Source organism: Epinephelus lanceolatus, chromosome 15 (assembly GCF_041903045.1).
Source record: "Epinephelus lanceolatus isolate andai-2023 chromosome 15, ASM4190304v1, whole genome shotgun sequence".
In the NCBI taxonomy this organism is placed as follows: Eukaryota; Metazoa; Chordata; class Actinopteri; order Perciformes; family Serranidae; genus Epinephelus; species Epinephelus lanceolatus.
The window spans coordinates 36,496,175-36,511,302 of NC_135748.1; the positions used below are offsets into that span (position 1 = coordinate 36,496,175).

General features: G+C 38.9%; 1 protein-coding gene across 1 annotated transcript in view; it reads right to left on the reverse strand.

Annotated features, from left to right (window-relative positions):
• LOC117266597 (transmembrane protein 87A-like) overlaps positions 1-7,391 on the reverse strand; it is a 34,454-nt gene extending 27,063 nt beyond the window's left edge. The window contains exons 1-3 of the mRNA XM_078175265.1: positions 7,234-7,391; positions 4,863-4,920; positions 1,066-1,163 (exon numbers count right to left, since the gene is read on the reverse strand). Coding sequence (XP_078031391.1) covers positions 1,066-1,163; positions 4,863-4,920; positions 7,234-7,344 — 267 coding nt within the window. The 5' untranslated portion in view covers positions 7,345-7,391. The remainder of the gene's footprint in view (positions 1-1,065; positions 1,164-4,862; positions 4,921-7,233) is intronic.
• Positions 7,392-15,128: the final 7,737 nt, after the last annotated feature.

The window sequence follows — 15,128 nt, forward strand, 5'->3', positions numbered from 1 at the left end:
ACATATCAGAGCGTTACAGGGAGCATCATCCACCGCCGGAGGATACCATGACAATGGGAAAGGAGCAGCCACACAAGAAGAATGAAATCACAAATGTATGTAGATGTAAGCTGACTCTGTTGATGCCCATCCAGACTAAAGGTAACCCTGGAGTTTTTAAACTAAAACAGGGTCAGCAGTGTTTTCAAAGGCCTCATTTTCAGGGGTAGTTTGGACTCTTGGTGTAAACGTAGCAAAAGTTATGAGCTTTATGAGTTGTTGCCCAAGAGTGAGAAGTTCATAAAGTGCCCCTTGAGACATGTTTTAAGAATACTTATACTAATATTTAGTTTAACATGGTTTTCCAACATAGAAAGTAAAAAGAAAACACTCTAAAAAGAGGCTGGAAGTACATCTACTCTTTCTCTATTGTCTCGCTTGTTAGCTTGAAGGCTAACTGGCAGTGGCTAACACAGCATAAATGGTTGTGGAACGTACAGCATTATGTGTGAAAATGGGAGTTTTGACAATAGGTAATGTAAGGAAACTCTGGGTTACATCCTAAAACTGCACACTCTACCATGTTTGCTGTCAAAACCTTCACTATGATAATGCTAACTCTGCTCTCTGTACTGACAAGGCCGCTCTGTGCTGGAGGTTTCACGTGTCTTTGCCGGTGTTGTGTTGAAGTCTGTTCCCCTGTTGATATGTGCTTCCGGTATTGGACAGCTATTGGCATTCACATTAATGAGAAACCTAATGTAGCTGCCTGGTGAACATTTTAGGGAAGTACACAGACATCACCCCTTCACTACAGATGTGAAAACACCTCTCTATTTACAAACTTCAAACAGATACAATTCAGTATGGTCAAGATCAGACATTTTAGGGGATATAAACATTAAAAAAGAAAAGAAATTTGAGTGGAGGGGACTTTAAAAACATGAAGATGTAAATAAACTTGTCTCTTCAAAATCCACAAAGCCTACCTTCTATTTACCAACTCTATAGTGCTTGTGTGTGTGACATTAACATTCATGACAAAACAAACAGTTGACACACCTACAGACAAAAGTCAATACTCACAGGTGTGTTAAAGACCTCATTGTAGCACACAGAGGAGCGCAGGTACCAGCTGATGTTGAAGGCCAGGTTTCTATCACATGACGCTGTGTCACCCTGGACTGCACAGAGATAAGAGACAACAAATTACTCAAAGGGTGGAGCACTGGATTATTACAAAGTCTTACTGGTCGTCTAGTGAGGCTGTTACAGGAGTTACTCTGTGTGTTTGGTGTTCATACTTTTCCCCGACCACAGTGACTTTTGATATCTCCCTGCGTCACGTTGCTGCATTGCATCCTGGTCTATTTTCTGCTGCAGTGGGAGTAGGTATCAGTATCTCTCCCTCATTTACAGTTATTATGGATTTCTCACTTTATGACTGGTGTATGCTGATGCAAACTGACATCTCCTGAGAGAAGAAACAGTCTCTGATTCAGAAGGACTGAAAAAAGAATCTGACGCTCACTATCAAATGTTATAGACTGTATTTTCTCCAACCAAGCTCTAGTGCAAATATGCTGAAAATATCCTAATCTAGGCTACACCTGGTACTGTATCAGTATGGTGCCGCAAAATATCTGAGCCTTACAATGACGGGATCTAAGTCAGCCTATCAACATTACTAATGGCTCAAAATGAGTGTTCATTTATATCTTTTCCCACAAGGTGGCTCCTCTGCAGTAGGCTATTAATGATTATTTGCTACTTTAACTTTGCAGCACTGGCTGTGAAAGCAAACAAATCTGTCCGCACACTATTAAATTCCCTGTTTTGTTTTTTTAGAGAGACTCAAGATGAGCCACCGCCATTTAGGTTTGGCTAAATTTAGAGGAAAAGGCACCAGGTCGTAGACGTATGATGCATGAATGTTAAAACCTTGTTTTAATCAGTATAGAGGCTCCCAGTTTTCTCAGTTGGAGAATGTAAAATTGCATCAGACCTCAAACAATGATGTATGAAAAATAAAAATGTTAAAAAATATCTGTTATCTATTTCCTTATTTTGACAAACCCATGGGGAACCACTGTAAAGGAGATAAAGAGCCACATGTGGCTCCTGAGCCTCAGGTTGCCTACTCCAGCATAGGTATGAAACAAATGTAAAACAGTCACACCTTCATTCAACAGAGCCTCTTATCAAATTGAATTGTCCTATTAATATGAGTGGGTCAAGTTTCAGTTTACTACTGCAGGATCATATAATTTAAGACAGTCCTAAGAAAGGTTGTTATGATGTCTAAAATTGTCCCGGAGATAACAGTTACATTGTGTTTAAGAGTTTTAGAGTGAATTTCAACTTCTCTAAAATGTTTAGATTCAGAGACCGGTTGCACAAAACACCTTCAATTTTGTTGTTAAATATAACACTAATGGTTTAATTTCTCCTTAGCTGAAAGACTTTCACAGTTGCACAGAATCCCTCAATAGGGTGCCTTAGTTAAGGGACAACAATCACTCATTTACTGTGCTGAAAGAGGTTTTACGGCGAGAAATGTTTCCATTCCTCTGAACTCGGGCGGGCCTTCTGTGGTGGTCACAACAACAAGTTTACAGTCGGTAAACAATGGAGGAGAAACTGGTGGTAGCTGTTGCTGGATACCCAGAGCTATACGGCCCAACGACAGACAGCAGGTTGTCAAACTGCCCCTGAGTCATCCTAAAATATGTCTGGAAACAGCCATCATGAAGGAGAAGCTCCTGGACCAACTGGTGGTACTCCCCATGATCCAGCCTCTTTTTTAGGGTCTCATGTACCCACACAGATCTCTGTTCATCTCTGTTTCAGTCAAATCTAAAGTGTAAAATCAAAAGCGTATCCACTAGGTTCTCCTGGTCGCAGAACGTTCTTCTCAGGGTGTGATATTTTTTTCATTTATCACCATAAACTCAGTCATGTTGCAGTTAAGGTAGTGTCGGAGGTACTTTTTTTTGTTTGTTTGTTTTTTTTACCTTGCCTTGGTTGCTAAGGTCTTTTGTGCAACGGTCTAGGGACTCCTTAAGTATTAAACCAAGACAAGGAGAAAACCATAAATACTTAAGTGAACATTTTAAGGAAATCTGTGCAACCGGACCCTGAAACTGAAATATGCTTTTCCTTTAATAAAATAATAGACCAAATGAGCACAGGTCAAACACCATAATGCAGGAGAGCACCGTGCAGAGCATGGCAGTGTGACCCATCTGTGTGGTGCAGATAAGACACTTACCAACATTATTTTTTATCATTTCAAACACTGACATTTTGTCAGGGGCTCCCTGTGCAGGTGTTCCAGGAAAATCTGCCCTGCAGGTTGAAGGACATCCGGCTTATATAAAATGTCTGGAGTTTATCCAGTGAGAGCCGTGAACACATTGTGGGGTGTGAATGTCAGCACAACAAAGCCATTTGAGCTGAAATTTAAACGTTAAACCCAACACTGTTAGCAGAGTTACTGCTTTTTATTTTATCTGGAGCCTATCCCAGCTGTCATAGGGCAAGAGGCAGGGAGACAGACAACCATTCACACTCACATTCACACCTACGGACATTTAGAGTCACCAATTAACCGGCATGTCTTTGGACTGTGGGAGGAAGCTGGAGTACCTGGAGGAAACCCACACTGATATGGGCTTTTCTAAAACCAAACTGAGGAAGTGTAAAATAATTTGGTTAAAACTAAGAGACATGAAGCCATATCATCCCCCAGGATCTGCATAAAGGAAAGGAAAGAGACACAGAGCGCCTTTCTGCACAGAGCAACTTATTTGCCTGTTGGACTCAGGTATTGCTACCTGACAGATTTTGGGTGTATAATTTAAGTGGCTGATGGGCGGAATTTGCTATTGGAGAGACAACAAGCACCAACACGTCTAACAACAACAAGTATGTACTGTCCCTGAGCGTTACATTCCTGTGGCTCACAACTTGTCTGGCAGTAACCAAATGAGCATCTTGTTATAGTAAATGTTCTACCTGTCGGACAAATTAATTTTGTACTTTGTAACAGGAATACTTCACCCTCCCAGATGATAATTTGCATATCAATTATTCACCCCGTGTTCACTGACTTCAGGAAGAAAACTTTGTTTCTCTTGCATGCCACCATGGTGAACGAAGAATCCAAAAAAGGAAGAAGCTGTTAACTGAATTGAAGTCATAGAAGTCCATGGTTAACAACAGAAAAACTTTATCAAAACATCTGTTTACAAACTCTCACACAACTTGTGCAGTATAATCCAAGTCTCATTTATCCAGGCCTATGCTCAGTGCTTCCTAGACAGACAGCGCTCTCCAGAACAGAAAGTTAAACTTTATCTATACCAGACTCCATTGACAAAAACAGCAGTTTTACCTCACTGAACACAGGAGTTGCTTGCTTGTTTCTGTTATTGTGTGACTTTAGTGCTTTAAAGAGTTAGTTTGGATTCACAAAAGTCTAACAATAACACTAACAAACTAACTGATTGAGGCAGCGGTAGACCAACAGTTCCTGTGTTCAGTGAGGTAAAATTACTGTTTTTGTCAATGGAGTCTGGCTTTGTAGAGAGTATGGGTAAGTTTCACTTTCAGTCCTCTGTTAGAAAAGGCTGTCTGTTTGGGAAGCACTGAGCATATGACTGGATAAATGAGACTTGGGTTATACTGCACAAGTTGCACACCTATGACTTCAACTCATTGAGAATCTTCTCAGTTTCTGGATTCTCTGTTAATTTACTATCTGTATAAGGTGGATGCAGATGCAGGAAGTAGTCTGGGGACAATGGTACCTTCATTCAATGCCCCAATCCTGTTATGAGAGAAAACCCAACAGTGCATGATGAAGCAATCAAACTACTCACACTTCATGTAGATGGTGGTGTTGGCATACAGCGTCTTTCGAAACACAGCCTCCTTTGTCTGAAAACACAATAAACACAAATCAGATCTTATCTAACTACTCGAGCTCGGCCAGATGACACGTTAACACCAACACTGCTGTCTGGAGCCACTTCAGACCACGCAACCTATCATCATAGATCTGGAGACAGTTTCCAGAGGAGCAGAAGATGATATCAAGGGACTGTAACAATATTTTATTTTGTGAGATGAATCACGAACATGTGAAGCCAGGATGGTAATCAGCCACTGACAGATTAAGCATCGTCTTCTTCTTGAGATATGTGCAAACTACAAAGGGTGGACATTTTTGTATTTTTCATATGAGGAACCTCAGGCTTCTGACGAAAAGACCATGATACTGATAAAAAACACTTCTTTTATTGAGTGCAGTGTAACATCCGCTACAGATGACAGCTGACTGATTAAAATGCAGTGCAATTCCAGTAACAAGGCAGGGACAATACACTACTGCTTTTTCAGTGGCAGCTCATTTCGGCTGATTGTGTTGCCCTTATATTTAGATTTGCAGCTATACACCTGTTTCAAGGTATAAGGTGATATAAAAGCTGATGGTTATCACACCGTGTACATTTGTGTATCTATAGTATTGAATAAAAAATGCAACTGGACAGAAAATCTCCTCTTTATTTTAATTATTTTCAAAGAGGAGACAAACTTCCACTAACAAAAAGGTTTCAATTTTCAATTATAGTAATAAAATGTTTGTTCAACCATCAATAACCCTTCAATTTTCATTCCGTTAAGGGTCATTATGGCTGATAATATAAATTCTGTAATACCATGAAACTGCAATATTTTCTGAGACCGTTATTGTACCGTAAATAATACATGTTTTTTTTTTTCCTTAAATCTAGACTACGTGCTAGTAAACACATGTTATAATACAATTTGCTCCACATCTGCGTCCATATTCTCAAGCTTTCAATATCATATCAGGGTTCCACACCTTCATGAATACATTTGTGTGTTTGTTTGAGTGAGTTCTACATTTTGCCAACAGGTATGCACAAGTATTCTTAACACTTGAACACCTTTTAAATGTACATTATTATCTATTGCACATAACTGTACATACTTCTTTGGTTTATTCTTGTTCTTGTCATTATTCTACTAATGTACATATTGTAGTAACCGTTACAGCACAATATATTTCTGAATGTAACACTCGTTTACAGTGAAATGTAGCATAATGCACACATTTACACACTTACAGACTCGGCACAGTAAAGATGTATATTTCATTCCTACTATCTTAAGTACTAGAGTTAATATTATAGTATAATGCACATTCTTATTTCTACTTTATTAACTGTTGATGCTTTTAAAAGCAAACTTAAGACATACCGTTTAAGCCTGGCTTTTAAAAGAACTCTTTTATTTTATTTTTAGTATTATTTCAATTAACTAATTATATATATTTTAGTTTATTTACTAGTTTATTTTTTTTATTAATCTCAATTAAGCTGTATTTTTTTGTTTTTATTGTGTGAAACACTCTGGGTTGCATTATTTTTGTATGAAAAATGCTATATAAATAAAGTCTGATTGACTGATTGCACTTAATTACTTTATATTTACATACTTCTATATCATACTCATATTCTTACTGCTTATAATTCGCTATTATTGACATTAAAGTGACTGTAACAAATCTTAATTTCCCCTCTGGGATCAATAAAGCATTGCAAAAGGCAAGCATTAGGTGATTTATTCAATCAGAAATATGGATTTTTTTTTGACAAATAAAAAATTTAAAGATGGATAAATGATAAATAAGACTTTAGACATTCAAATTTAAGATTAATTAATGACTTTAAGTCCTAATTTATACATGTTTTTAATGAGCTGCAGACACCCTGTACATGCACACACACTGTACATAATTATCCAGTCCATTAATATTGCACTATTTTTACAGTTGACAACTTACAGAACACTTGACTTGAATAGAATCATTTTATTTTTATCTTATTTTTGGTCTGTGGTGCTTTTTATACATATTAATATATACAGCTATTTATTAGATGTCAATAAGAGTCCTGTCTACATTTACTTGCCCCCCTTTGTTGTCCTTGTTTCTAGCTGATATGTCTATTTCTGTGCAAGTACACTGAGAGCAAACAGAGTTATATTCCCAGTATGTGAACACACTCAGCCAGTAAAGGTGATACTGGTTTTGACACACGGACCGGACTGACGGGTTGCTAGGGAGCTAGTTAGCAACCTCGGCTAACAGCTGCTACACAAGACTTAGCACGACAGACTCTGTAATAACGATAAAAATATAAATGTCGGAGGAGTGACACTGACCGAGTTGATCTCCACGTCCCATACTGACACCTCTGGCTCTGCCGCTGTGCCCAGGCGGAAAACTAAGGCAGAGAGCAGGAGACATAACCGATGCGACTGTAGCATCTTCATCTATGCATCTACTACAGCAGGTCAGACTCGTATCCGCCGTCAGTTCCGGGTTGCGCTCTGGCTGCAGTTCACAGTGTCACCACAAGATGGCGGCAGAACACCGGAACATCCGCCAGTTTGGAAAACATCAGCTAGCATGATGCTAATGTCATGTAGCCAGGATAAGCTACATGACACAAGCTACATACCAGTGTTTTAATGAGAATAATAGCAATAATAATAATTTTATTTGTATAGTACTTATCTAAACAAATAAAAGGCAGGTTTCTTCCTCATGTCTCATCCATAAAGTTACTAGTTACTGAATTATCTATCAAAGGGCTGTAGGTCAATAAGAGCATGGCAACAGCTTTTCTGAGTGACTTGATCCACTCTAATCTCCTAAAAAGAGCGTAGGACAACAGAAAATTGACACCAAATGTAATATGAGGAGCAAAATAAGATATGAATGTAGTGAACATTTAATTGTGTAGCTGCCAAATAACTAACAGAGAAAAACAAGACAACCTACTAGATACGTTCTCACAAAAATACATCTCTTACACAAGTTACAAAGTGCCTCAAAAAGTGCATGATAATAAGACAATAACAATACAATATTTAAAATCAACCATTTCATGCATGAATTATAAACAGCTAAGTCAAGGTTTTTTCCCTAGGCTACGTGTTTTTATTCTTTTTAACGCATGAAACAAACAAAACAAAACAGAATTTGAAGTTAATTTTTCACACGTGCATTTTTAGAGGCTTTTTTTCAGCCCGTGTATCAGTTTTCAACTATAGAAATATAAACTAATGAAATAACTTATGTGAAACTATAAAAATATACTTGTAATGTTGTTCAACTAGTGTGTTCCCTTATTAATCATATTCTAATAATGGTCAATGACTCCTGACTGCTCAGCCTCTCCTCTCTGTTGCACATGAGAGAAGTTTTCCTTGTTGGCTTTCTCCCAAAAACCCCTTCTGATAGATATCCACTCATTTGAACCCAAACCTTAACCAAAAGACCACTTTTTGTGAGAAAGTCTCGAGGAAAATTTCTCCTAACTGCCCCTCTTCCCTGTCTACTTTCATGTCCTCTCTCCCTCATTTACCTGGTGGCTCTTGATTCTTCAGGCCCCTACACACTCCTCCCCCAAAATCAATTTATTTACAGCCCAAAAAGTCACCACAGGTTAGGTTTTTTTCAATTCAATTTCAATTTCAATTCAGTTTTACTTATAAAGCCCAACATCACAAATCACAATTTGCCTCACAGGGCTTTGCAGCATACGACATCCCTCTGTCCTTAGGACCCTCGCAGCGGATAAGGAAAAACTCCCCCCAAAAAACAAAACGGTAGAAACCTCAGGAAGAGCAACTGAGGAGGGATCCCTCTTCCAGGACGGACAGACGTGCAATAGATGTCGTACAGAACAGATCAACATAATAAATTAACAGTAATCCGTATGACACAATGAGACAGAGAGAGAGAGAGAGAGAGAGAGAGATGCAGGACAGACGGTAATGTTAATAGCTTACAACAACATTAATGAAAGTAATAATATTATAAGTATAATTCTGGCTGTTGTGGTACAATATGTTGAAAGTATATATTAATATCTGATAGTATACATGTGTGACAATAATCATATGTGTATAATAACAGTAGAAGTATGACTAATGACTAATGATGGCAGCAGCAGCAGCAGGAGGCATCTGGCAGGACCACGGCAGCAGCACAACCACACACGTCACGCTGTCCAGGCACCGCTGCGATATGAGTTAATCTGAGAGACAGTGGAGCACAAAGGCTCCGGAGAAGAAGCCAAGTTAGTGACATCCAGAATGGCCGAGTTAGCAAGATGCAGTAATAGAATATGAGAGAGAGAGAGAGAAGGAGAGAAGGTGCCCGGTGTATTATGGGGGGGTCCTCCAGCAGACTAGGCCTAAGTCAGCCTAACTAGGGGCTGGTACAGGGCAAGCCTGAGCCAGCCCTAACTATAAGCTTTATCAAAGAGGAAAGTCTTAAGTCTAGTCTTAAATGTGGAGACGGTGTCTGCCTCCCGGACCGTAACAGGAAGATGATTCCACAGGAGAGGAGCCTGATAGCTGAAGGCTCTGGCTCCTGATCTACTTTTGGAGACTTTAGGGACCACGAGTAACCCTGCGTTCTCAGAGCGCAGTGTTCTGGTGGGATGATATGGCACTATGAGCTCTCTAAGATATGACGGAGCTTGACCATTTAGAGCTTTATAAGTTAACAGTAGGATTTTAAATTCAATTCTGGATTTTACAGGGACAACAATATTGCATTAGTACTATTAATAGTAATTGAAATATAGCCAGCTATGGATGATGTCCAGATTAGTGGACAGATTAATTAAAATGTCCTCCCATCATAAAATCAATACTTGATGTTGCTTTTGTTTTTAACTTGAAAAGGTCTCCTATTATTGGCAAGATATTCCTGAGCTGCACATACATTACATCCCGTCTGCCATCTAGGATTTGAGAAACTTGTGTTGCACTTACAACACCTGGCCAGTGGGTGGCAGTGTGTGTCATGACACACTGGGGTCCACTGTAGTGGCTTATACACAATTCTAGCATCAAAACCAATGTATTCAAGAGAAAATGGGCTTTACATTGCTGTCCACTGTAGTGACCACTATGCGTGAAAGGGTTAAGAGCTGAGAAAAATGGCGTGTACAGAGGCAATAAAAGGACAAAAGGAAATAAAACATAAAAGTTAGAAATCACAAAAGTACAAATCAGGTATTAAAAGGTAAAGTTTTCCTATAAAAATATCTTCAAAGTAATGTGCCAGCCAGTCTGATCCCCTCAAGTTGAAAATTCCAGAGCCTCAGGCCTCGACGGTTAAAGCCCAGTCACCTTTAGTTACCAGCCTCGATCTAGGGACGACTTGTGAGGATAGGCTTGAGGATCTCAGGTCACGACTCAGAGCATAGGTAGCCAGAAGCTCAGCTATATAACTGGGGTCCAAACCATGTTGAGCTTTAAAGGTTATCATTTTAGACTGATATTCAGCTGGATCTTAAAGGTCCAGTGTGCAAGACTTAGGGCATTTTAGTGGTATCCAGCAGTGAGGATTGCAGATAGAGCGCCTCAGGAATGAGTCCTAAAACCCCAAAAATGTCAGTAGGTTTTCTGAATACTGAAGAGACTTCCACATTTTGTTCGGCAATATAAAATTCATGGTAACACTTAATTTGAAGAGGTGTGCATGACATGCCACCACATTACCAGACTAACTTCGAGTTCTGTCCGTGTTCTTAGTGTCCCACAAATGACATCTCATCGTGGAGACAGTGATTTCACTCAGATCAGTGTAACAATGGAGGAAACCAGGGGAGGCATCTTTTAAGGAAGGGTTCACAGAGAGCTGGCAAAAGTTGCATCATATGAACAAATCTCTTCAGCTCTAAGGACAAGACGGAGAGATATGTTGAAGTGGAGAACTATGTGGAGCACAGTGCTGGTGTGGATGGATCTGGAAGTGACTCACACATCATGTGCGTGGTGGTGTCTTGAATACCTTTTGTGTGTCTGAGCACTAATCAGCTGCTTGTAGATCACAGTAGATTGTGTTTCATATCTATGTAGGTAAATAGATTTGTCATGAACATAACAGTCTTTATTAATGTTTGACTGCTGTCGTTAAGTGTAATTCGGTCAGTTTTGTCATTTTCAATGCAAATCTGACATTGTTTTAAAAGTCTCGGAGCAAGCAGAGGGAGGCATGTCAACTAAACTTTAGGCAACTAAACTCCAAACAAAACCACTTAAGAATTTCCCTGTTTCTCACTGCACATGACTTTTGGTTTTCGGTGCATCACTCAGACATTATTGTTGCTCAACAGTAACCACAGTCGAGGTCAGCGGTGACAAACTCCTCAGTCACCTGACAGTGTGTCACAGCCTGTTTATGGCCTCCTTTAACTCCTCCAATATGCAGTCCTGCTGCTCTGCTGACACCTGATGGTCAGTCGGTCTCTTGTTCCTGAGTGCCCTGACTGACTGTAACTTCCTGCAGCTGACCTCCATCATCAGATTCTGTTTGATGAGCAGCTGTTTCACTTTATGATAAACTACGATACACAAAGCTCTTAAAAAAAACTTTTGGTTCACCATCAGGGTTAGTAGGCATCGATGCATTCAATACAGGGCAACAAGTGACTGAATCACATCATGGTCACAGATGTTCAGATACAAACACGACACAGTTTGTGACGTCACAGCATCCATCATCTCTCATGATGGTTTAACTCTACTCAAATGTTCAGGTGGAACTCCTACAGAATAAAGATGCAGTTCAGATTTTGACCACTAGATGCTGCACTTTACCTTCTCATCACCTGAGTGTCTGCAGCAGAACTGAGCTGTTAGTGTTCAGACACAACACTGTTCACACCACCTCTACATACTATAATTAATCTGATATAACTCAAACATTACACCACACTGTGACTCCACAGGGACTTGGGTTGAAAAGTTGGGTTGCTGGTTCAAGTCTCAGTCCAGATCAAATGTAGAGCATGGAGTGGTCGTTGGAGAGGTGCCAGTTTGCCTCATGGGCACTGCCAAGGTGCCCTTGAGCAAGGCAAGGAACCCCAAATTACTTGGGGGGCCAGTCCATGTGCAGCTCCCTCCCTCTGAGATCTTTCCATCCATCCTGTTTGTGCATGTGCGTGTGTGTTTCAGGCCTGTGTGTATATGACAACAGTGGAAACATCTTATTTGGCCTCTGGGATTGATAAACTATATTTTCTTCTTCTATTACTATATTAGGACAGCACTTAAACCTTGGGGTCGGACCCTTTTAAAAGGCCACAAGGTTAATCTAGGAAGTCGTACAATGGCTAGTGTCGTTGGAAAAGATCGAAATAAATAAACAAATAAAATGTAAAGTTCTGCTTCACACATTTTCATTCATTTTTTGGATCCTACCTTAATTTTTCATGAAATATTAGACATTTCTTAATGTGAATGAAACCATCTGAGAAGATCAAAGTGAAACTAGAGAATGAAATTTCTGAAGATATTGTGGGTGTAAATGCTACACTGCAACGCTGGCTTTAAATGTTGAATATAACCATTAATGTACGAAGGATGTGGGATATTTTAAGATCTCTGGTCTCAGTTTACAGTGAGTTAATTGTGTCAGTTGGTGAAGTTTCTCTCACTCTCAGGCTCACTGTGCCAAATGTGTAGGTCTGTTTGCTTCCACAGCAACACTGACTGAGAGAGCACGACTTTTATTCCATTTTGACCACAAATGATGCATGTGGAGTGAAAACTGTGGGCGTGATGGCGAGTTAAAGAGAAATGCTTAAGAAGCTCTCTGCACTCTGACTGCTGAGTCCTCCACTCTAACCCTGAAACATCCCGTCCCATAGAAACCCATTATAAACCTGAGGAGAGCATTAGTTTTAAAACCAAGCTCCAAACATATCTGAATATTTAAAAAAGTTTGAATGGGATTTGAAAGTTGAATACAGGCCAGCAAGTATGGATGATGGGGAACATTTCAAAGTCTGAATGGAATTTCTACGTGAATGTATGAATTAGCATCTGAAACACGACAAAAGGCCACGACCAGACACTGTTTTATTGTGAAGGTCCACGAGCCAAAAAGGTCTGGAATCACAGCTTTAATTTATGTTTTTATTATAATCAGGGTTCCCACACATTTTCACCAATACATTTTTGAAACTATTCCTTAACTTTTTCCGTAATATTTTACCTTATTTCCACGACTCTATTTAGACAATGTCTGAAAGAAGGTTAATTCAAAACTTCTCCAAACTATACTGTTAATTCCAAACCATTTCCAGGCCTGGAACACTGTTTTTATGATTTCATAACTTTTCCAAAAAAAAAAAAAAAATATGACTGTGTGAACCCTGCTTATAGGCACATCAAATCTTTTTTTTTTTTTTTTTTTTTTAAATTTAAATTACTATCTGAAAAGTATGAAGGAGGTATTAAATGCAACAGTGTGTGTACAAACCATGTTGGGGGTGACAGTAATATTTGTTTTTGCAGGACCAAAGTTATATCACTCGTTACCAACAGGACTTCTGTTGCTATTATTACATTTACAATGTCACGTATCACCTGGAAACTGTTAATTGTTTTCATTTTTTATTCACCCACGCTGGTCTACACCACTCCATGTCCACCAGTGCATCACCAGAAAAAATATCCCTTTTATAAACTATAACTTTACATAAACATAAAAATAAAAACTACATTCACTCTGAAATGTGTGCATATGTGTACAAATTGAACATAAGTAAGTTATTGAGTAAATGTATTAAGTTAGTGTACTTAAATAATATTTTGAATGCAAGGTTTTTGCTTGTAATGGAGTATTTTTAATTTATTTGGTGTGCACTGGTCTGTGTTATCTGTACTGAATAAGATGAATTAATAAAGTGTGTCCTAAAATGTGTCAGTTTTCAGCACTCACTGCTTGTACGACAGCTTCTAACAGTCCTATAATGGTGAGGTATATAAAAAAAGGCACATATCTGTCATCCTTGACAATGATTAAATATAAACAGTACTATAAGGTGTATTTATGAACCCATTAAAACACAATCAAATAAAAACTAATTTAGGGTGTATTTATAAAACCCATAAATACACAGTTAAAGGAATAAAAAAAGACTTGCAGCAGTTTTGGAAAAAAAGAAACTTTATTTGGAAACATGGAGAGAAAACAGAAAAAAACTTGTTTTAGAGTTTTTCATTTCTGAAAATCATTTTTATTTACTATAATACAGCGGATGACGTTAAAAGTCAGTTGGTTTGTACACCGGTGTGACTGGATGAGCAGATCTTATCAACAAAATGATAGAAAATAACAAGTTGATTGGTTGATGAAAAACTACAGACGAACAGCTTAATCTTTTATTATCTAGCAGCTGCTGACCCCCCCCTCACCCCCTCACTTTCTCACCCTCTCACCCCTCACCCTCCCATCCCAACCAAACCCTCCCCCCAGAAAAGACTTGAGCTTGTAGATCAGGACGCTCTCGGCTCTGTTCCACTGTCGCCTTTCACTCCCTTCAACGTGCCCTTCAACGTCCTCTTCAGTCCAACATCATAAAACCTTAAAATGGGCTTTTGGCTACGTTCCATTCTGAATATTTATCCCCTTTAACTCACCCTGTACCCTCTCATTCACACCTCAAAGGATAATTAGTTCCCATTTGTCTGCGGTGGGTCCCATTCCAGACACGTGTCCCCTTCACAGTGCCCTTTAAAGTTCCCTAAATCAGATTTGTGGCGATGTTCAGACGAGCTTTGGCTCCATTTCATTTCTCTTCAGTGCCACCTTTTACTCAAATTAAAATAAAAAATTATATTCTACTGTATGTTGGCTTTGTTCATTTCTACCCTTTAAAATTTGTGTCCCCTCGTGTTATCATTCCAATATCCTAAAATTTCAGGTGGAAGTTGTAGAAAGGAGGCCTACAAAACCATGTTTTTGCAAATTAAAAATTCTTCAAATATTGTTTTGTTTGGCGAACAATCTGAAAACCCCCCAAAATTACATTTAAAAGTATAAAAATAAACAACAAGCTGAACAACCAAACATAGGTGAGCTGGAACCAGCACTGTTGCTTAATAAATTAATAAAAATGATCATAATATATCTATTTCCTGCTGCGTTTATGATGGTTCTATCAGCACTCGTGTGAAGATGAGACGTAGATTGTTGATAGATTGTTTTCTTAAAATAGAAATAAAATCAACAATACTGGCAGAAT